Source organism: Muntiacus reevesi, chromosome 4 (genome assembly GCF_963930625.1).
Source record: "Muntiacus reevesi chromosome 4, mMunRee1.1, whole genome shotgun sequence".
NCBI classification, from domain to species: domain Eukaryota; kingdom Metazoa; phylum Chordata; class Mammalia; order Artiodactyla; family Cervidae; genus Muntiacus; species Muntiacus reevesi.
In genome coordinates, this window is record NC_089252.1 from 54,148,736 (window position 1) to 54,172,826 (window position 24,091).

General features: G+C 44.1%; 1 protein-coding gene and 1 long non-coding RNA gene across 4 annotated transcripts in view; one reads left to right on the top strand and one right to left on the bottom strand.

The window, feature by feature from the left end:
- The window catches only part of LOC136166494 (uncharacterized), a 30,104-nt gene that overhangs the window by 714 nt on the left and 5,299 nt on the right, over window positions 1-24,091 (top strand). Inside the window, exon 2 of the long non-coding RNA XR_010662924.1 lies at window positions 63-126. This is a non-coding gene — a long non-coding RNA (uncharacterized lncRNA). The remainder of the gene's footprint in view (window positions 1-62; window positions 127-24,091) is intronic.
- The window catches only part of ATP8B1 (ATPase phospholipid transporting 8B1), a 110,044-nt gene continuing 102,544 nt past the window's right edge, over window positions 16,592-24,091 (bottom strand). For all 3 annotated transcript variants that reach the window (XM_065932807.1, XM_065932808.1, XM_065932809.1), the window contains 5 exons: window positions 23,679-23,762; window positions 22,429-22,674; window positions 21,977-22,115; window positions 19,685-19,815; window positions 16,592-18,286 (listed from right to left, as the gene is read on the bottom strand). In XM_065932807.1, the coding sequence (XP_065788879.1) occupies window positions 18,062-18,286; window positions 19,685-19,815; window positions 21,977-22,115; window positions 22,429-22,674; window positions 23,679-23,762 (825 nt within the window). In that variant the 3' untranslated portion in view covers window positions 16,592-18,061. The remainder of the gene's footprint in view (window positions 18,287-19,684; window positions 19,816-21,976; window positions 22,116-22,428; window positions 22,675-23,678; window positions 23,763-24,091) is intronic.

The following is a 24,091-nucleotide window of genomic DNA, read 5'->3' on the forward strand; positions in this document are numbered from 1 at the left end:
AGGGTGATTGCTTTTTTTTTATTTTTTTAAATTTTTTAATTTTTTTAATTTTTTTTTATTAGTTGGAGAGGGTGATTGCTTTAGAACGTTGTGTTGGTTTCTGCCTTACATCAGTCTGAATCAGCCGTGAGTATACATATCCCCTCCCTCTATAGGGTGTATTTATTTCCATTTTTAACTTACAAAGATCAGTATTAGGAAGGTCATAATAACTCTGTAAAGAAATGAGGCTTCAGATCTGGAGTTCTGATTCTGCCTTTTGCTGTGACTAGAGCTGAATGCGCTAACCTGAGTTTCAATTTCCCTGTTTGTGAAGGATGGTTAAGTTCAGGGCCCAGCAGTCACAGATAGTAAATAAAGGGTGGCTAAGGTCATCATTCTCAACTTACTGGAATACCAGAGTTTGTCTCTGAGTGAAAGGAAAACATACTTTGGTTATGAAAATAAGTCCACTGGTAGGCTCAGAGTCTATCAAACATGTAAACTAGATAGATACTTTTATTTAAGAATAGCTCACCCAGTTTCATGCACTTTCCACTTTCCCTCTTCGTTGAATGCTTTTTTTGCCCATGCATCAGTTACCTACAGCTGAAAGGCAAATGTATTATCTCGGGTAGCTTCTGAGAGTGAAGCCCTGGGGAGTGGATGGGGGGCGGGTGGTATTCTGACACAAGGTCTCTTCTGAATCAAGCTGCGGGGCAGGAGCTGCAGTTACCTGGTGGCTTGAGTAGGTGAGGATCTGGCTCTTCGCGGGAGGTCTAATGTCACGTGGGCTCCCCAATGACAGGACAGCCGACTCCCCAGAAGTAAGTGGAGGGAGGGGGAGAGCCAGCGAAACTCTATTGGTTACCGATACTCTATACTGTATAATAAATGACCTCCAAACTGCTCCAGCAGTCATTTTCTCACACTGCCTGTGGACCTGGCAGTGGTCTAGCAGGGCCTAGCTTGGGTCTCAGGCACTGGGTCTCTGAAAAGGCTGCCACCATGGTGCCACCTGGAGCTCATGTAAGATTGCGTTTTAGCAGTTTGTGATGAAAGCTGATGTGAGAGAACACAAAAACACGGACCCCCTGTAGATCTGTGTGCCATCTTCGTACGGGCCATGGTAATCTCTGTTACCATCCCAGTTTTAGGAGACGTGCGGCCGAAGTGAGCAGAGTCTAAGAGTCTTAGGTCTCACCTGGGTGATGCTCTTCCCACACACCCCTGTGGGTGTCAGGAGGACTCAGTTCCTCAGGCTGTTGGACTCAGGGCCTCAGTTCTTTGCTGGCTCTTGGCCGGAGGTCTCCCTCAGCTCCTTGCCACGAGGGCTTTTCCAGCGGGCAGTGTCCTTCGTCAGAGCGAGTGAGCAAGAAGGCAAGAGAGTGTGCAAGCAAGATGGAAGCCGCGGTCCTTGGTTTCCCATCCCTTTTGGCGTTTTCTGTTCCTTAGATTCGAGTCACTTGGTCCAGCCTACGCTCCGGGAAAGGGTTGTACAGCAGGACATGAATCCCAGGAGGTGGCAGGGATCCAGGCCCATCTTAGGAAGCTGCATGCCACAGCAACTAAAACCCAAACTGTAGTGCCTTTTCATAACCCACCCAACGAATGACACTTCATCATTTCTGCTGTATTTTAACTGGTCGCACAGACCAGCCCTGCTACAACACGGGAGAGGACTACACAGGGGGTGAATTCCAGGGGGCGGAGGTCAGTGGGGGCCATCTTAGAGGCCGCTACCACAGCCCAACCAGTGAATTTCTCCTCTTCATCCTGCACGGAGACCCCAGAGCTGGCTCATGTAGACGCAGCAATGGGCTCTCTGTCTCTTGGGCGGATGCAGCCTATGGGGAGCACCGGCAGGGATGGGGTGAGCTCGGGTACTTCTTGCTCCAGCTCCCTCATGGCAGGCTGGCTGCACGTTCACTCAAAGGCCACAGTCATCTGAACTGTCCTTCATGAGTTGAGCGTCATCTGATCCATCAAATTGGACGCACACAGAGACATCCCACTGTAAAAAGGAAAGCAAGTGTGTCTACGGGAATGGGCCTGAAGATTCCCAGATCACCTGCTTTGATGGCACTGTTGCCTCGTCCCCGAGCCACACCCACAGACTCAGGAGATTTCCCCACGTCCAGCCTCTGACACCTGTGTAACAGGCTAGCACAAGCCAGTGTTACAGTCTTGCCCGGGTGTGGCTCTGAAGAAGTAGTGGGATGTTCCTGGCCATCTGATGGTTAAGACTCTGTGCTTCCAATGCACGGGGCACAAATTTGATTCCTGGCCAGGGATACGCCACATGCTGTGCGGTGCAGCCAATAAATAGATAAACTAAAAATAAAAAATAAAGATATAGTTTAAAAAAGACAGTTTCAAAGGGGAATCGGCTTAGATGCTGGAACTCTCAGTGGATGACTGGCTTACCACTTAGGTGAGTAGAGGTGGCAGGAGGGACTGATGGACATGGGCTAAAGGGTTGACCAGTTAGTCAGGGGCTTAGAAGGAACAAGATTAGAGGTTAGATATGGTGGTCTGGTGGGGAAGTATGTGGATGAATTTTTCTGAATGGGCACATAATGTGAAGATATCTTGCTCCGTGTAAACACCCCTTAGAAGGCATTCGGTAGAGAGGAGGTCTTTGTAAACTGTGGATGTTGGCCTTCCCTCCCCCACCCTCCAAGTCCCCCAGTGCTTGTTCAAAGAAACCATACACAAAGTGGCTACAGTAAGAGGCTGGAGGCTATGAATGGGTTCAGCTACATGGGCTGTCTTTCACCAAGGCTGACCTGGCTAGCTGATTACCACTAGGGAGGACCCAGCTGACAACAACAGAAACTGACTTTGAAGACTTTGAAGTTCAGTTCAGTCACTCAGTCGTGTTGACTCTGCGACCCCACGGACTGCAGCATGCCAGGCTTCCCTGTCCATCACCAACTCCTGGAGCCTACTCAAACTCATGTACATCAAGTCGGTGATGCCATCCAACCATCTCATCCTCTGTTGGTCCCTTCTCCTCCCACCTTCAGTCTTTCCCAGCATCAGGGTCTTTTCAAATGAGTCAGTTCTTCGAATCAGGTGGCCAAAGCTATTGGAGCTTCATCTTTAGCATCAGTCCTTCCAATGAATATTCAGGACTGATCTCCTTTAGGATGGACTGGTTGGATCTCCTTGCAGTCCAAGGGACTCTCAAGAGTCTTCTCCAACACCACAGTTCAAAAGCATCATTTGAGGACTTGATGGGACACTAATCTCTGAGGTGACCCCGTGTCCAGCTGGTGACTGGTGAATTGCATTTAACCCCCGGGTGAGTGAAGTTGCTCAGTCGTGTCCGACTCTCTGTGACCACATGGACTGTAGCCTACCAGGCTCCTCCTGGAAATTTTCCATAGAATTCCATGGAATTTTCCAGGCAAGAATACTGGAGTGGGTTGCCATTTCCATCTCGAGAGGATCTTCCCGACCCAGGGATCATACCCAGGTCTCCGCATTGCAGGCAGACACTTTACCATCTAAGCCACCAGGGAAGCCCTTTAACCCCCGAAGGAGGCAGCAACATGCCCATCAACTATAGCGTCACCGTCCAGAGAGGATGTACCCTCCCTGTCTACAGCGCCAGCATCTGTGGATTTAGGGAATGCCCTGCCCATCTCCACAGTACATAGCACCTTCTCTAACCAGGGAACACACTCAACGGAGAGTGACAAGGGGCTCATACCTTCTGGGGGCACTTAGCACAGAGCCTTACACTCCCTAAGCGCTTGATAACTAGCTGCTGGACGGACTGGTTTAGTCCAGTCCAGACTGGTTTAGTCCAGTCTCTCCGGAAGCAGAACTTCCCTTTACAGCATCGCGGAAAGGAGTCACAAGAACAAACCGAAGTTTGTCGCTGCTCACGAGGGAATGAAGGAATTCAATGAATGGCCTTGCTCTTCTCTCTTCCTCCGACTCTGGCCAGCTGGGGATGCCCTTTTCTGGCGGTCCTGGGTGTTTCGTCCCCGCGACCGCTCAGGGTTCTTCTGATGCCTGTGTGGAAATCCCCTTCGCTCCACCAGGAGCCAAAGGAGAGTCAGCGTTCTAACACTATAAGGGCCCCCGCGGGCCACTGTAGCCGGCCGCGGGCTTGCGCTCCGGGCTCGTGACGCCGGAGCCGCCATGTTGTCTCCGGGCACTTCCGCGTTCTCGCCCCTGGGCGCGCTTTCCCGGGTGCGCGTGCACCTCCCAGGTGCGGCTGGAAGGCGGGGCCTCACGCTGTGCTCGCGGCGACGCTCTAGGCGCGCCGTCTGTCTATTTGCTCCTCGAAACAGTTTCGGAGAAAGAAGAGGCGAAAGTCCCTGTGAGCGTCTTTCGTGCACGTTTCCCCGTCCCTGAGTGGGGAACGGGGTTGGGGGGGATGGGAGGGGAGGTTAATTGTTTGCTTAACGAATCGGCCAAGCAGTCCAAAAAAGAAAAGCTTAACATTTAAAACTGGTTTGAAATTGCAGACAAAAAAATAGGGTTATGATTACGGTGAAGCTATTGATTTAAGGAACTGAAAACATAACTTTCCTGGTTCTTGTAAAGTTAAATTTAAGCACTTCGGTTTGTTCGTTATTTCTGTGATTTCCAGAACTCCTTCATGGTTGTCAACTGCTAACTTTATCTCATCATGTCTCCCTAAAAGTGAATGAAACTATTTTGAAGTCCTGCTGTCTTTTAAGGAGGGTGAATAATGGGGCTCTAAAGCCAGAAACCCCAGGACGTGTGGGGCTCTTACTTTGTGCCTGGGTGACCCAGATTGCGTTCCTTAACCTCTCCAAGCCTCAGGGTTTTCGTCCGAAAAATGCTAATAATCCCCTGGAAAGGTTCCCTTTGTGAGGTCAATATGAGGTCAGGTTACACAGAAATGCCTAGAGTGTGCTCCACATCTAGAGAGCCTTCTGAATTAGAACATAAATGGTATTGATAGTTAATCATTGTTCTTTTGGTTCCACGACCCTACAAAACCAAACTTTCAAGCCTTCAAACTACTGAGGGCTGCTGGTGGGCCCTCCCCATCTCCTGTTCCACCCTCATTCACCCCCAGTGAATTCTGGCCAGTATTCCAAGTATCTCAGACTTTGCAGATCTTTTCCACTGCCCCAACTCTCAGAAAATGCCCTTTCTCTTGCTTCAGGCCATTAAATAGGAGCTTTCTGAGTCTCAAAAACTCCCAACTTTGCAGCTTCAGCACTTTCCCTTACCTTATAGTTCAATGCAAGAAGTACAACAGTTGACCCTTGAACTTGAGTTTGAACCAATATGAGTCGTCGTACCCCGCCCACCAAAAAAAATGCTGGCTTCCCTGGTGGCTCAGTGGTAAGGAACCCACCTGCCAACACAGGAGAGGCAGGTTTGATCCCTGGGTCAGGAAGATCCCCTGGAGAAGGAAATGGCAGCCCACTCAAGTATTCTTGCCTGGGAAACCCCATGGACAAGGGAGCCTCATGGGCTACAGTCAGTGGGGTTGCAGAAGAGTCAGACACGGCTTACGGACTAACCCGTAGCGTGAAGGAGGAAACAGACAGAGCTGGGCTCCGTCTCAGGCCAGGCTGCGCACATGAGGCTACACGCGTGGTCACCCTCTGAACTCTGTACCTGGTGTCTATAGAAATGGCATACCAATGGGAAACCAGACCCCCGGATGAAAGAGCCTCAGGACTTGTACTTGGGACTCTCCGTCGCCTAAAAGAGTATGCTCATTATCTCTGTAACAGGACAAAGTGGTAGGTTCCATTCTGTTTATTGGGACATGACCACAGGCCTATTGATAAATATCCACTGTTTATCTAGTCTTGTGACACAAGAATCATGGGTTAACTTTGATCGAATCTCTCTTTTACCTTGTCCAGACTAGTTTCAAGGAATTTGGGAAGGTGGGTTTGAGCAAGTACACTTAGGGTATATAATGTTTTCACAAAAACTGGTCGGGGTCCTTGGCTAAGAGGAGACTCTGCCTTGGGCCCGCCGGTATAATAAACTACACTCCACTATCTGCATTGTCCTTCTGAGTGAGTTTGTTTCCCGGAACGCGTGGCTACAACAAACAGCAATAGCATACGACAGTACTACACTCTGGGGGTGGTTGAATTTGCAGATGGTTGATTATGGTTATATTTGGATTTTCTGCTGAGTGGTGATTAGTGCTGTGACCCCCCAACCCCAGTTTCTTTGAATTGTCCTGGGTATAACATGGGATTTGGGGTAGTCTTGAAGAAAGGTGAAGACAGAGTCAGATGGAAGAAGAGCCGGAGAAGCTTTCAAGGCAGTGAATTGTGTCTCTGAAAGCAGTGAGGTGGATCTCCTCCAGGTGATTTTGAAGAGCAGTCATGGTACCAGTTGAGCAGGAGTTTAGGCTCCTAGGGGTTCTCTGGGAGTCTCAGAGGCCCAGCTGATAATTTTTTGGTTGGTGAGGATTGTTGTTTGCTGTTGGAGCAGATCCAGGTGAAGGTATTTTCACCCCAGGTCAGAAAATCATAAGAAGTACCCCAGTCTTGGACAAACCCAGTAAACGAAAAAGAGCTCTCTGGGTCCATGTTTACTCTGGGTGTCCTCAGTTGCCTCAGTGGTGTCCGACTCTGCACCCCGTGGACTGCAGCCCGTCAGGCTCCTCTGTCCGTGGGCTTCTCTGGCGAAAATGCTGGAGCGGGTTGCCATGCCCTCCTCTAGGGGATCGTCCTGATCCAAGGATGGAGCCCGAGTCTCCTGTGTTGCAGGCTGGTTCTTTTCTTGCTGAGCCTTGGAGGAAGCCCCCAATATTTACTCAAGATGTTTATAGTGATGAAATCCTGATGCAAGTATTAAAAAAATGTGAACCATAGCTCTATTTTTAGAAATAGTCCTTAGTGTTACCTCTATTAAACTCTTCAAGAAGCCTGCACTTTATGTTGGTCACACAAAATAAGCAGAGGGTGGGTGAGAATTTGAAAGCAAATGATTACCAGAAGCCTCCTATAGGATTTCCATGACTAACTGACTTATTACACAGCTTGGCTCAGGACCCGTTTTGTAATGAACCTGCAAGATGACTCCCATTTGGCACATTTACCTCTAGCCTAAAGGTTGATTCTTATCACTTGGGAGAATTGACTGCTGATGCAAAATGCTAGACTGTGGAGCCCTCCTTCCTTGGCTTCACAATCCAGATCTAGTATCTTTAATCCCTGGTGGGAAGAAACAGAAGCATTCCAGGGCTTGTGACAGCACCTTGAGAATGAAGAACACTGATCTCCAAGTGGAGATCATAGGTTATTCTGGAGTGAGTGACTTATATCCTGAATTTGGCAAGAGCACCCTGGCCTTTTCACCACCATACTTGGTTGGGAGGTTTAGATTTCTCTCCATATTAGAATTTCCCTTCCTCATATTTATTGTAAACACTTTCATTATAATTTGATTCAACTTTTGAGGCTGGGGAATTCCCTGGCAGTCCAGTAATTAGAACTCCGTGCTTCCATTTCAAGGGACACAAGTTTGATCTCTGGTTGGGGAGTTAAGATCCTGCAAGCCATATGACCCTCCTGAAAAAGTTTTCAGGCCATTTTTTTTTCTTTCTCCTTTTTTTACCCCCACTATTCAGCTTGTAGAATGTTAGTTCCCCAACCAGGGATTGAACCCAGGCCTTCAGCAATGAGAGCGAAGAGTTCTAACCTCTGGACTGCCAGGGAATTCCCAAAGTCAAATTTTTGATAATTTAAAAACTTCGAGAGTTATTTCTCCCTATGCATCCTACTAATGAGCTTATCTTAGCCGATAATTGGATGGTAAATCTGTACTGGTCTTTAAATACGGAACATTCTCTCAACTTTTATTTGACATGACCTTGGGGGCTTCCCTGGTGGCTTAGACGGTAAAGTGTCTGCCTGCTATGCAGGAGACCTGGGTTCGATCTCTGGGTAGGGAAGATCCCCTGGAGAAGGTAAAGGCAACCCACTCCAGTATTCTTGCCTGGAAAATTCCATGGATGGAGGAGCCTGGTGGGCTACAGTCCATGGGGTCACAGAGAGTTGGACATGACTGAGCAATTTCACTTTCATTTTCCTTTTTCTTAAGATGTTAGACTCTTCTGAGGTCAGAGAAAACATGTGTGTATAAATGGTCTAATAGAACACTGCTGTCTGTCTGTAACCATGAATGGGAAACCACCATGTCTTTGGATTCCCAGTTACAGAAGAGGGCAAAGTAAACCTCAGAGGGTTGCTGGTCTAGGGAGGAATATGTGGGCTAGGGAAATCTTTTGAGAGGATTTGTGACTTAAGTAGGAAAATATATCAACTCAACTATCCTTTTTTGGTTTAAATATAATTTCTTTTTTGTTGTTGTTATAGTCATGACTCTTTGCGACCCCATGGACTACAGCATGCCAGGCTTCCCTGTCCTTCACTATCTCCCAGAGCTTGCTCAAACTCATGTTCATAGAGTTGATTATGCCATCAAACCATCTCATTCTCTGTCATCCCCTTCTGCTCCTGCCTTTAATCTTTCCCAGCATCAGGGTCTTTTCCAATGAGTCGCCTGTTCGAGTCAGGTGGCCAAAGTATTGGAGCTTCAGTATCAGTCCTTCCAACGAATATTCAGGGTTGATTTCCTTTAGGATTGACTGGTTTGATCTCCTTGCTGGCCAAGAAACTCTCACAAGTCTTCTTCAGCATCACAATTTGAAAGCATCAATTCTTTGGTGCTGAGCCTTCTTTATGGTCCAACTCTCACATCCATACATGACTACTGGAACAACCATAGCTTTGACTAGACGGACCTTTGTCAGCAAAGTCCTGTGGTCACTGCTGAGTTTTACAGATTTGTTGGGGCTTCCCTGGTGGCTCAGATGGTAAAGAATCCACCTGCAGTGCAGGAAACCTGGTTTTGATCCCTCTGTTGGGAAGATCCCCTTTAGAAGGAAATGCAACCCACTCCAGTATTCTGGCCTGGAGAACCCCATGGACAGAGAAGCCTGGTGGGCTACGGTCCGTGGGGTCACAAGGAGTCAGACGTGACTGAGGACTAAGACTGAGTGCGGCACTGTAACAGCATCATCTTTTAGGATTTTAAATGGCTCAGGTGGAATTCCATGCCCCCCAGCCCCCCACCACACACACACTAGCTTTGTCCGTTGTAATGCTTGCTGAGGCCCACTTCACACTCCAGGATGTCTGCCCCTAGGTGGGTGATAACCTAACCATTGCGGTTATCTGGGCCATTGAAGCTTGTTTTGTGTAGTTCTTCTGTGTATTCTTGCCACTTCTTCTTAGTCTGTTCTGCTTCTATTTGGTCCTTGCCATTTATGTCCTTTATCATGCCCATCTTTGCATGAATATAGCTTTATAATAATTCTTGAAATCAAGTGATACTAGCTTCTCTGACTTTATTTTTCTTTCTCCTTTTGGCTATCTTAGGTCCTTGGCATTTCTGTTTGAATTTTAGAATCAGTTTGTCAGTTCTTAGCATTAAAAACCCTATGAAATTTTGATCGGGAGTGTGACTCTATAGATCAGTTTCATCTCCTTCCCCTCTGCTGTTTTGTATATAAAAGGGTGGCCACCACACACAGAGTTCTGTACCTGCTCCCCTCACATCGTGATGAACCTTGGAGATCTTATTCTCTGGTATCTCTGCTGTAGTTTCATGGCGTTCTGTCGTCAGCACGTACTTGACTTCATTTAACCAGTTCCCTTGACGGATTTCTAGTCCACTGCTAGTGTTTGACAGATAGTGCTGCAGTACATGGTTGTACATGTCATTTCCCCTGTGGGAAAAGTTTAGCTGCAGGATAAATTTGCGAAATGTGAATGCTAGGTCACAATATATATATATATTTGAAATTTTAATAGATATGACTAAGTTGCTAAGAGTTTTATCAGTTTATATTCCTACCAGTAATAAAATATGGGGTTTGTTTGCCATAGTATCAATATTGCATTGCCAGCCTTTTTCTTTTTTGCCAAGTTGATAGGTGGAAGTGGTCTACTAAAATGATTTGGATTTCTCTATTACAGATACGATTAAACGTCTTTTTGTGTGTATAAGAGCCATTTGTACATCTTTTGCTGTGATTTCTTTGTGTGCCTTGCCCATATTTTCTTTTTTCCTGTTGGATTGTTGGAGTCTTTCAGATCCAATGAAGTCTTTATTAGGATAATTAGCTTTTTGATGTGAGTTGCAAATATATTTTTATCCACTTTACCATTTATCATCTTGTACTTTTTTTTTTTTAATAAGGAAGGCTTTTACATCTTTATATTTGAACTTATTAGTCTGAGTCTTTCTTTTCAGGCTTTGCACTTTTAGTCTTTTTTTGTTTTGGATGTGCAGCCAGGCTTGTGGGATCTTAGTTCCCCTACGTGGGATTGAAGCTGGGTCCTCAGTGAATGTGCAAAGTCCTACCCACTAGACCACCAGGGAATTCCCTAGTCTTAATTAGAAAGCCTTTCTCTACTCAGTCTATATTTGAATTTTCTCTTGTTTTTCTTCTAGTGGTTTTATGAGTATTTTTACATTTACATCTTTTATTTACTTGAAATGTATTCTACTATAGTGTAAGGTATTCAATTTGTTTTTCTGTTGTGCCAGTACAGTTAATTGAAAAGCCTGTCTGTCTCCCAGTGACCTTTGATACCACCTTTATGTGTAGTAAATTTCCACACATGTTTGGAACTATTTCTGGATCTTCTAAACTGTTCCATAAAATGTATAATCATGCATCAGAATCACATTGTTTAAATTACTTTTTAAATTATAATATAATTTAATATATGGTAGGGGTAGTCTCTCCACATTGCTTTCTCTTTTAGTTTCCTGGCTTTTATTGTAATAATTTTTCATGTGAACTTGAGTCTGTCTATTAAAGAAAATTACTGGCATTTTTATAGAGTTCATATGCCTTTTATATACTAGGAAGACTCTGCTCTTTATGGTGTTATAACTTATCTAAGAACACAGCATGCTTAAGTATTGCATAGTAATAGTTAAGCATGTTAACTATTCAGTTGCTTAACTATTCTTCTGAATTCACTACTATTTTAAAGCTTTGTTCATATAGGTCTTAATTGTAAACTTTATTCCTCAGTATTTTATCCTTTTTTTTTCTTTTTGAAGTTGTAAACATAGTTGTGGAGAAGGAAATGACGACCCCCTCTAGTATTCTTGCCTTGGAAGTCCCATGGGCAGAGAAGCCTGGTGGGCCACAGTCCATGGGGCTGCAAAGAGGTGGACACGGCTGAGCGAATAAGCAACAGTTAACAGCAAACATTCGGCCTCGAACAGCACAGATCTGAACTGCACAGGCCCACTTATAGATAGATTTTCTTTCAGTTAATACTGCAGTCAGTACTGCACGGCCCATGGTTGGTCCAACCCATGGATGTGGAACTACAGATACAGAGACCCACCTGTCAGGTTTTATGCGCATTTCCAGCTGTGCAGGGGCTGGCCTGTCTAACCCCTGTTTGTTCAAAGGTCAGCAGTCCTGTCTTTTCCCGTTATATCTTGTCTGTTGTTGCGGATAAATGAAAGTTATCCTTACATTTGTTCTGTTCCCACTATCTTGTTGAATTCTTACTGTCATAGTTTCTTTAGTTGACCTTCCTGTGTTTTCCAAAAATATAACCGTTATCACCTTCAACAATTACAGATTTATTTCCTTTCCCACAATTATTATGAATCTAATTTATTTATTTTTTATCTAATTGTATTCAGACCGTTTTCCCCCTTTAAACTTCTTCCTTTTTGTGGATTTGCTGTTATTTTTTGCATTGTGTTATTTAGAATTGCTTTCAGCCACAAGTAGCAGAAACCCTAACCCAGCTTAAACAAAGGATTTATTGTTCTCATACGGAAGTAGTCTGGAGGTCAGTAGTCAGTTAGCAGTTCAGCTATGTCAGTAATCTAATCTTTCCTCTGCCGTCTGTCAACCCAAGTTGATGCATAAAATTAACCATCACAGTGGGTATGAGGTTTTCTTCTGTTGTGATCAAAATGTTTTGGAACTTGATCTATGTGGTGGTTACACAGCACTGTGAACTAATTAAATGCCTGAGTTGCACACTTTAATATGGTTACTTTTAAGTTACATGAATTTCACATCAACTGAAAAAATACTAGAAAAATGGATTTTCTTTTTATACAAAACAAAAACAATGGTAAAACTACCATAACTTTCAAGGTTATAAGTGCTTCTTTTGGAATCAGTTTAAATGTCTTCTCTGCATATAAATATGAAGAAGTAATGATGCCTCTGATGGACACTGCTGATTGGGTAACTCACTGTTCATTCCCAGTGTGATAGTTAATTTTATGTGTCGATTTGGGTAGGCTGCTGCGGCCACTGTCTTAACATCATACACAGAAATTAACTCAAAGTGGACCAGATTATTTGAATATAAGACCTGAAACCATAAAACTCCTCGAAGAACACGCAAGTGGTAAGATCTTTGATATCAGTCTTGGTGATAATTTTTTGTTTTTTGATTTGACACCAAAAACAAAGGCAATAAAAGCAAACGCAAACAAGTGGGACTACGTCAAATTAAAAAGCTCCTGAGCAGCAGAAGGCATCACTGAATGGGAGAGAATATTCGCCAATCATTCTCTACATGGGTTAGTATACAGAATATATAAAGAATGCATATACTTCAACAGGAAAAAAAAAAATCACCCAAAAAACAATTAAAAAATAGCCATTTTTCCCAAAAGAGACACACATAGCCAACAGGCACATGAAAAGATACTCCACATCACTGATTATCAGGAAAATGTAAATCACAGCCACAAGGAGATAATACCACCTCACACTTGTTGGAATGGCCATTGTCAAAAAAATAACAAATGTTGGCAAGGAACAACACCGCCCCCACCCCCACCCCCACAGTCAAAAATCTGTGTGACTTTCAGCTGGCCCTTTGCATCTACAGGTTCAACTGTCAAGACCATACGGTGCTATAGTGTATTTATTGAGGAAAACGTCACGTATAAGTGGATTCATTCAGTGCAAACCTTTGTTGTTCAAGAGTAACCTCTGTTGATACTTATCCTGCAACTTTACTATTTTTTGTTTATTAGTTTTTACAGTTTTTTGGGTGGAGTCTTCGAAGTTTTCTGTATGTATATCACACCATTGGCATCGACTCATTGGTTGTTCAGTAGCATTTTATTTAAAGTTCACCTATTTGTGAATTTTTTTCCAGTTTTCTTCTTGTGATTGGTTTCTGGTTTCATACCACCGTGGACAGAAAAGATGCTTGGTATGATTTGTCACCTTAAATTAAGAAGACTTGTTTCGTGGCTTAACAAATGATCTACCCTTTAGAAAGTTTCGTGTGCACTTAGGAAAAACATGTATTCCATTACTTTTGGATGAAGTGGTCTGTGTGTGTCTGTTAGGTCCGTTTCCTTTAACACATTGTTTAAAACAAATGTCTCCTTATTGGTGCCCTGTCTGGGTGATCTATCCGTTCATGAAACTGCAGTACTGAAGTCGCCTACCAAGAGAGAGCGAGCCAGGGCAGTGGGACTCGCCTGCCTTCACGGACTGGTGCCTCTTGCTGTGCCCCAGAGGTGGGAGCCGGTGAAAAGCTTTCTCTGTTGGTTACAGTCCTGTGGGACCTACTGAGCGCAAGCCCCACTTGGCACCACAGCCAGATAATCGAGGGCGCCCCCTAAGCTGTAGTCACGAAAATCAGGGTGCCTGATGTAAAGCAGGATACCAGATTCATGTGGAAGCTCCCTCCTGGGACACACTGGTGCTCTAGACTGCAGCAGAGGGAGGATGTAAAGATGGTGCTAACTGCGCGGAGAAAAGGAAACCTCGATTAAAAAATAAAGAAGATGGTGTCGGCCAGCCTCTGCGTGGGAGGGTGCCCCAGCAGGCCCCTGGACAGGCGTTAAACCAGCTGCCCCTCAGGCCGACAGGTGAACATAAGCGGTGAGCCTCTTACATAGAGTCCGGGTGCGTCTCGGTCGGCTCCTTCTCCACTGGGCCCTGGAGCGGGTGCGTCTGAAGGTGTGAGCTCTTCAATAGCAATTGTTTGCTGTGACCTCTGGGTCTCATAGATGTGAGTCCCGTTGGCTTTCAAAGCTGGATGTATCCGGGCCCTGTCTCAGATGCAGGTCCTAAATGTTGGGATGCCTGATGTGTAATTATAACCTTGTGTTCCTCGTGGAGCAGCTCTGAGTTTAGGGTACCAGCGGTGGACTTTTCAGTAAAATCATGTCTCAGCTTTTCCCACCGGTTGCGTTTTGTGCTTTTCCTTGAGTCCCTTAGCAAGCTGTTGTTTTGATTTGTTTTCAGAGGAAATTGTTCCATATGTAACTACAGATTTGGTGTGTTTGCAGGCTGAAGTGAATTCAGGGTCTTCCTATGTCACTATCTTAAACTGGCCTCATTTTATGGCAAAGTAGTATTCCATTATATGGATATACCCCATTTGTTTCCCTGTTGGTGGATATTTAGGTTGTTCTTGCTGCTGTTTAGTCACTAAGTCGTGTCCGATGCTTTTGCAAATCCACAGACTGTAGCCCACCAGGTTCCTCTGTCCATGGGATTTCCCAGACAGGAATACGGGAGTGGGTTGCCATTTCATTTTCCAGGGGATCTTCCCAACCCGGGGATCGAACCAGCGCCTCCTGCGTTGGCAGGCGGATTCTTTACCACTGAGCCATCAGGGAAGGCCCAGGTTGTTTCTATCTTGAAGTAATATCTTTTTCTTTTTTTTTTTTTTTCTTTTTGGTTGTGCTGGCTTTCTCCAGCTGGGGTGATGGAGCTTCTCGCTGCGGTGGCTCGTGCTGTGGCAGAGCATGGACTCCAGGGCGTGTGGGCCCAGCCGTGGCACACTCGGGCCTCGCTGCCCCGTGGCATGTGGAGTCATCCCGGAGCAGGGTATGAACCCGTGTCCTCTGCATTGGCAGGCAGATGCTTAACCACTGGGCCACCAGAGAAGTCCCTTTTTGGCTGTTGTAAGTAGTGCTTCTGTGGACATTCAGGTGTTTAAGTATTTGAGTACCTGTTTTCAGCGTTTTGGGATATACGTATATACACACTACACACACCTAGGAGAACTGCTGGGGCATATGGCAATTCTGTTTAACTTATGAGGCATCGTCAACTGTCTTCCATAGTGGGCTCAGTGTTTGACATTCTCATCTGCAATGGATGGGGGTTACAATTTCTCCATTTTTTGTCAACACATGTTATTTTGTTTTAATAGTCATTCTAGTGGGTGTGAAGTGGTCTCATTATGGTTTCAATTTGTACTTCCCTATTGACTAATGATGTTGAGGATGTTTTCATATGCCTGTAAATCATTTATAATCTTTAGAAAAATGACTATTCAGGTCAAGAAAATTATTTTTACAGTGTTTAAGGGCCCAACCCAATCTCTACTTCTTCCTGGAAGTGCTTTGTTTTCCTCTCAGTGTTTGGTCAGGCCTTTCTGTATTTATAAATGCACCACAAGTTTTATTGCAGCTCTAACTTACTAGCAGATTCTGACAAGACTTTTAGAAGCTCTTAAAATTTTCCTAAGCTTCGTTCACATCATATGAAGGCAGCAACTGTTAAAACATATTTAGATTCCATTAGAGTACATTTTGCTATCATGTTGGAGTCTCTTAAGAACCATTTTATCTCCACCAGTTCTTTACTCAACAGTTTCCAGTCCTGAGCATCAGCAAGAACCTTTAGGTGGTGCTCTTTTGTTAAAAACATTTATTCCTCACCAATTTAAATACAGTAGTATATCCTAAGGAAAAGTGGCCTTTTTTTTTTTTTAAAGGGGACCATCTCCCAGGTCTGCTGAGATTTTCTCATACCATTTCTATTACAGAGGCTAATAATCTGTCCTGTCTCCTCCCCCCGCCCCACTTCCAGTGGGTTGCCTTGATGCAGACATGAAATTCTGCTCCGGAAGCAGGCTGTCCGGTGTAGAATAGCAGAGAGCTGGATCCTAGTTTCCTACCTTACAAAACACCCCTAGAATGAGAACTCTCTCATCACCTGCTAGTACTACTGATACCTCCCCCAAAAGTCCTCCATTTCTGTCTTCCTTCAAAGAACCTCCTCCTCTGTAAGGTAGGGGGTCATTTCCCTAATGGGGTCCCAGCCTGCCTTCCTGTCCAGGAGCTGACCACCTGTCCTGCAGCCGTGCATCAGACTTGGCTCTCCTGGTCCCTACCTGCTCTCCTGCCCTTCAACACCCTGATAATTTCCCTTTGCTTATTTTTCTGCCAGCCCTCCCCCCGGTATTTCTGGACTGTCTACCCACTTCCCAGCTCCTGCTTTTTGGTCAGGGGTTACCATTGCTTTTATTCCACCTCCAGAGAGCTAAGGTCACTTGGATGAATTGTGCCCCTTCTCATTTCCTAAGATGCACTCTCCCTGGATATAGTTGTTCTTACCAACTGTTAATCCATACTCTGACTCTGTAGTCGGAGCCTCTTGTCTCAGCCACTTTGTCCCTACACTTAGTACCCCATCTGCAACTTACTTCTCACCACAAAGGATCCCTTGTGTTCCTTAAGAAACCACGCAGGCCTAGATTCTCTATCATCTGCCCCACTCTAAAATAAAGAACTTAAAAAATACTTTAACAGATTGTACTTCCCCAAAATTTTACCAAAGTGTTTATTTTTTAAACAAAAATATACATTAATCTCAGATTTACAGAATATAGAAATAATTTATCCAAAACAATTTGCATTTTAAAATTAATATTGCACCCAACCACGGAAGTCTTTGACACATTTACATTGTCGACCTTTCCCACAATTCGCAAAACGGGAGAGAAATCTGAAACTGACAGAATTACACAAGCTAACTTTTCTTTACAAAAAAAAAAACCTTACAATTTTTTTTTATTTACAAGATAAAAGTTGTAAACTTCCAGAAATTTACTTCCATAGAATAAAGAGCTAAACATTCTTTGCTTATACCTGCACAATGAACTATTTACACACTGCGATTTCCTCATAAGGAACTCGAATGAATATTGTGAACATTCACAACCTAATGGTAAAGAACAGAATTACCGCAGACACTTCTTTGTCTTCACTGGAATAGAAAAATGAGTGTGAAACACAAAGAATGAGAAAAGCCCCTGGATAAATAACTCTTATCTCTTTGAGGCCAATTTCCATAACTGCCAAAGTCATCTTCAATTTTAAAAGGATACACTATTAGCCTTAGGAATATGGCTATGAACAGCCGTTAAGATCTCTTAAGTAGAAAAGAATGAGGTCTCTGTTTTATGTCCCTTATAAAACACTTAACACATAGGCAGGCACAAAAGTTTGCTTTTCAAAAGAAAGCTTTGCAGAATATTCTGCAATTTATCACTGATACCCTCAGTTTTTAAAAGCTTTTTTAAAAAACCATAAATATTTAAATGCATCTTTTTTTAAATCGACAATAGACAATAAACTCACTTGGTTCTACAGGAAGTGGCTGAAATAATACACAATAGTAAGAGTAAACGTAGGTAATGTCCTTTTTTCAAAACCTGGTAGTAGACGGAAACAGACCCAGACCTTGTGTTTATGAAATGTGAAGTCACTTTTGTTGATTGAGCTGAATTAAATCCACATGAGAACATGAAATCATGCGGTCCCATTATCAACTCTGAAAAAGGCAGACCACTTAGCTTTCAGGAGATGAACATTCATGAGTCTTCTGTCATTACTATTATAAGGTCTTTGTTATAGTAAGATAGACTCCAGGGGAAAAAAAAGAGCCTCTGGGAAATTCCTGACAAAGATCCCAGACAGGAAGAGCTTCCTAATTTTATAAAACGATACCATTCGAACTGAAATAGAAGACGTTTTCAAATTTTCTTGTCCTAGATTGAGATGGGGTTAAAAATGTTCACTTTGAATCATAACAAAACGTCAGCATCTGAATAATCTGACTTTTCAAAAGGTCTTCTTGGGTTGGACGATTGCCACAGCTAAACCAAGTCCTTTGCTGAAAAGGTTCTTGTCTTCAGCGTCCTCGTGACAGGTTCAGTTTTCTACAGAAAGTTCCCAGTCTCTCATTAAAAAAAAAAAAAGACAAAGGCGTTTCCCCCGTGTGACTTCTGCCTCAGCTCTCGGCGGTGCGCCGGTACTCCGCCGAGCCGTCGGCGATGACCCCGTCCAGGGGCGAGCGCTTCTTGCGGATGCTGCGGCCCGAGGAGATGAGGTCGGCGTAGCCGCGCTGGTGCGAGAAGGCGTAGGCCGAGCGCCGCGTGGACACGTCCCGGCGGAACACGTGCTGGCGCCGCTGCCACTGCGTTTCGGCTTTTAGCTGCTTGCGGTGCTTCTGAATCTGCAGAGGCGGGAGAGGCAGGACCAGGTGAGGGAGAGCCGGGAGGCCGAAGGGAAACGCGGGTCTGCGCCCGCAGAGGGAGCCCCAAGACTGACCGGGGCCCTGGTCCAGGCTTCCCCACACCCGCCTCCCTGAGGGGTGGGCATCTCCCTCTTGGCTTCAGAGAGGAGGAAGCAGGGGCAGAGGTTCCATGAGGCCTGCAAGCTCTCAGAGCTAGAAGCAGGGCCGCCAGGACTCCCACTCCTCAGCCGGCGCTCTTTGCAGCCCATAGGGCGGACTGGCCCAGGTGTAGCAGACCCTTGGTGCCTCTGGGTGCTGTAATGCACACACTGGTCAGCGGGAGGGGGGGGGGGGGGAGATACGGAGGACATGGAGGTTCCTTGCCTGCCTGGCAGCGCCTCTCTCCTCCATCCTGATGGAGATGGAGCTTATCCAGGGGCCCTCCTCCTCCTCCTCACAGCTGCACTCCTGCCGGGATGTGGACTGCACCCACAGGGTGGGGCCCATTGATTTCCCTTGTTCTGGGCTAGTCCAGGAATGGGCATGTGCCCTAATTCTGGCTCAGGAGACACGAAGGAAGTGTGCTGAGCCCTCCCCCAAAGTCCCCAGGCTCCTAAGGGAAAGCTCCAGGAGAATCAGTCTTTAATCTTCCCCTGGATACAGACTTGGCAGGATGCACTGTCAGGAACTGCTGTAGCCACCTGTCAGAAAGACAGCAGAGGGGAGAGTGGAAAAGAAACCCAGGCCACTGCTCATCACCTGAGCCTGAAGCCCGTTCTGTGAGTGGAGGTGGTATGTTATCACTGAGCCCTTTTGAGCCGTATCTTCCTGATACTTGCAACTCAAAAAAAAAAAAAAAAAAAAAAAGTGAAGTCGTTCAGTCGTGTCCAACTCTTCTCGGCCCCATGGAATGTAGACTAGCAGGCTCCTCCATTCACGGGATTTTCCAGGCAAGAGTATTGGAGTGGGTTGCCATTTCCTTCTCCAGGGGATCTTCCCCACCCAGGGATTTAACTGGAGTCTCCCACATTGCAGGCAGATGCTTTACCATCTGAGCCAAAGGATCCTGCTATAAAAGGTGACATTTTTCTCTAAATGGAAAAAACAAAATCCCAACCTGTATGCAGGACAAAATACTAATAGTATAATTGCTGAATATATAATTGCTAAATTGACAGGGTAGATGTATATACTGTTCTTCCTTTTTTATAATAAAAAACAAGCAAACAAAAATTCCAATCCCAGGGGACTTATTTGCAAGGTGGAGTTAAAGAGTAGTCCTAAAAACAGACCAAACTTCCTAAGAGCTGAGAATTTTGCAGGAAAGCTGCTTTGGAGAAAGGCTCTGATTTCTGTGAGAGGCACTCAGAGTTAGGAGAAGTCTGTTTTTTTCTATACCTTATCGCTTTCTGATGGCCAGATGGTCATTGACAAGAAGCGAATGGCAATAACGGGCAGCAGGCACACAGCAACGGTCAAGATGATGGTCAACCAAATATACGGCTGTCTCAGAGCATTTGAAGCTGTGCCTGGAAGAAGCACAGAGAAGGACTCACAATAGTCCTTTCATCCCAAGGAGGGGAGGGCATGGCTGATATTCCACAGTCCACAAACGGATTCTGTCCAGTAAACTTTTACAACCAGATTGCCCTCCCCAGAACATCCCAGCACCATTCAAGGAATAGACATTTTAAAGCCAGACTAAGCAAAGCAGAATAAGGAACATAAATTCTTTGGAACAAGGCGAATGTATATAAGTGACTAAATAAGGAAAAAAGTTACATTTGTTGGCACTGAAATAACTAGAAATGCAAAAATAGGCAATTTATACTTGGATTTTTTTTTTCAGGAACCTAAAAAAGCACTTTCCTATATATACCTATGGCTGATTCATGTTGATATATGGCAGAAATCAACACAATACTGTAAAGCAATTATCCTTCAATTAAAAGTAAATTTTTCAAAAAAGCACTTTCCAAATTATACCTTTGGTTTGAAACTCCACATATTAACAGTGGGCACTACTATTTGTGGGTAAGCCTTATGCTAGGTGTTTTATACAAATCATGCCGTTTACTCAGTTCTGAGAGGTGAGTACTGCCGTCTTTACTACGTGAAGAAACCAAGTAGTGGAGCAGTATTAATAAAAAATTGGCCCACAGTAACAGAACTAGCTATGCAACTCCTAAATTAAAATCCATATCCATTCAGCTTTTTCTACTGAACTCAGCTTCTAGTTTATGATGTCAGAGGAAGTAACAATTCAATTCTCTTAATACAACCAGGTAATCATATATACTACTTAATTTTAAAACTGAGCAAAATTGGTTACAATATTTTCTGTACTTAATACTGTGAGTTTATAAAAATAATAGTGTTCATTTTTTAAATGTGGTTTTAACACTGATAAATGTGTATGGGTTTAAAAAACACTCCCTATGGAAATACCTTAGGTAACTGAGTACTAAAATTTTAAAACACAGTCACAGTAAGGAAGAACACAGACAAAAAAAAAATGAGTTCAATTCCAATAAGAAAAGGGTATTGCCACGTATGTGCTCGGTTGTGTCCGACTCTTTGTGACCCCATGTACTGTAACCTGCCAGGCTGCTCTGTCCCCGGAATATTCCAGGCAAAAATACTAGAGTGAATTGCCATGCCCTCCTCCAGGGGAACTTGCAGACCCAAGGATTGAACCCACATTTCCTGCATCTCCTGCATTGCAGGTGGATTCTTACCACAGCTACTGCCTTTTATAACCAAACAACTGGTCATTTAAAAAAAATTCTTTTACAGGGAAACAAGTTTATGGGGCATTTTTTTTCCATTTTGAATCCAAGCTACACTATCCATAGTAAGTTCATAAATTCTAATTTATGCTATAAATTTTATGATATTAGTTCATTCTAACATTTGTCCGTTTGTCATATTTTATACAGCTGTAAACTATTGTTTTTTATAAGTTTACTTACTGCTCTGTGTGCATATTTCTGATGATACAATCCACTTTTTTTCCCCCCATTTATTTTTATTAGTTGGAGGCTAATTACTTTACAATATTGTAGTGGTTTTTGCTATACATTGCCATGAACCAGCCGTGGATTTACATGTGTTCCCCATCCTGAACCCCCCTCCCACCTCCCTCCCTAACAATCCACTTTTAAGTTCTAGAATTCCATCATAATTTCTTTTGCTAATTTGATACTCTTATGTCTTTGGGTTATTTCCAGTTTTTAAAAGACAGAAATGTTGTAGTGATACAATCTTTGTACAGATTACCTTTCCAAAATTTGGTGTGTTTCATCTTAGGATATATTCCTCATGTGGAAATAACTAAATCAAAATGTACCCCAAATTTTATTATGTATTTCTAGGTAGTGTTTTAGAAAGATTAAGCTATCGTACTATACTGGGAAACATGTATCCCTAGTTTCCCAGTAACCTTCCAATATTAGATTTTATGGAAGAAATAAAAAGCACAGTTATAGCTTAAAGTTATTTAATTTGCTTTCCTCCCATCACGTTACCCTGCTTCCAACCCACTAACCATCATTCAGTCTCTACTCAGGACATTAATTTTCACTTGCAGTAATTCACACTTTGTGTTTTTACTTACCCTGAAGTTATGTCAGAATCTAAATTAATGACATTTTTCTATTCATTTATTTTTGGAATTTAGAAAATACCAACCTGTAAATTGAAATGCAGATGGAAAAAGAACATGTATCCCAGCACTATGAAAGTCAAACATGATGCCAAAATAAAGTGCAATGCTTCCAAAAATTGAAAAAGCATTCACAAAAGTCCAATAAGAAGTATCCAAGCCAATCTGTTGGGAAACCAGAGAAAAACAGAGCATTCATTTTGGGGAGTTAGCAAGAAATAAAGGATCTAAGGATTCTGAAAATAGAATTCAGCAATTTAGGCATGATTTGGCTTCTGAACAATCAGAAGCTGCTCTTGGCTCAGGCAAGAAATGGGAAATACTTTTGTTGCAAGAGATGAAAATAGCATCCATTCATACTTGCAGAGTGGCAGAGGCTCGGCTGGAGGGAGAGTGGGAGCCAGGCAGATGTGCCTGCTGGTCTGTGCACAGAAACGGACGCAGCGGGCACTGGACACGGTCAGCTAAAGCCATATACCTGGAAGTTGACTGTTATTATGAGAGCAGAGGCGATCGTAACCGCGAAAGACTGGTAGTCCGAGGGCGCCTCTCCATCCTGCCCCATGGTCTGCGTGTAGGCGCCGTAAGGTATGAAGAAGAGGACCAGCGACGTTAAAGCCCCGTGCAGCAAGCTGACGAAGAATCTCCTGTAGTTGAAGAGCAGGTCCCTCTGTCCCACCACGTATAAGCCGGGGAAGCGGAGGCTCAGCTTGTCACTCACGTCCTTGAGGGGAAAACACTGGAGTTGAGTGTACTGCCCGCCGGGATCCAAGAACTCGGATACATTCGTTACAACTTGTATCTCACAAAGAACTGAGACTTGTTAAGTTTTCGGGAAGGCAGAAACCAAAGAGAATTCCTGAATAATTTCATTGTGCAGACAGCAGCTTCATTACTGAGATAAGTTGCTTCAGTCGTGTCCAACTCTGCAACCCCATGAACTGTAGCCCGCCGGGCTCCTCTGTCCATGGAGTTCTCCAGGCAAGAATGCTGGCGTGGGTAGCCTTTCCCTTCTCCAGGGGATCTTCCCGACCCAGGAATTGACTCCAGGTCTCCCACATTGCAGGCAGATTCTTTACCATCTGAGCCACTAGGGAAGTAGCCCACCACTATTTGATATTTAATTTTGAGACTAGGTAAACTACTATTTTCTACTTACAGAAAGCAAATTAGTAATGTTTAAAAAAAGTATAGGAAGCCTATTTTTACTGAGAGATTATTGTTTCTCATTCTTTGAGAAAGCATTTTCACATTCATGATGAGCTAACTCCAGATTATTCTTTTTATTCTTTAAAGCAGCTTCTATAAAAATTGCAACTAGATAGAATGTAGATTTAATTAAACCGAGAAGTTTGGGGAGGTATTAAAATAATTCAATGTAACTAAAAATGTAATGTAACTTGCATTACATGTAAAGTTATAAGTAATGTAACTTTAAAAATGCATAAGTCATTATCATAGAGACATACTATATTGTTAGGTATCTAACAAGAAAACCTCAGCATCCAAAATGAGGATAACAAACCCTCTTATTAATGGATTCAACCCAGGCACAGAAATCTTCTTTTCTTACTATAAAACCAGAAGCACAACAGTTGTTGCCTGACAGCAGAAATATAATAGGGCTCACTGAGAAAGAAGTGAAAACCAAGAGAAGACACTGAAATATGTGCTTTGATACAGGCGCTCAGCCTGTGCAGAGCACCCCTGTCCACACCGGGGTCCTACCTGGTCGAGCAGCCCCATGAGGAGCACGGGCAGGCTGGAGTAGAGCACGTTGTAGAGGGTGATGAACCAGTCCTCGTACGCGGTCTGCGAGGAGATGACAGGGTCTGTGTCACCAGCCAAGAAACATAGCCAGGCTAGTCAGCACGCATGCACCTGCCCTCTCAAAGCAAGGACATCCCCAGGGAGAGGACGCCCGCCTCCCCCGTCAGCTGTGCCCACAGTAGCCATGAGTTTGGTTTTATAGAGTGGGCAGGATCAAAGGGCTTCTCACAGTCCTCTCCCTCCTCAAATAAGCGGGGAAAAGAATCTGCTCTATTTGAAAAATGCTGGAAAACATCCGTGTTCATCCTCTTTTATTAATGAATGAGATTACATCCAGCTGGCTCAAAAGTACATACGTACCATTCAGATTT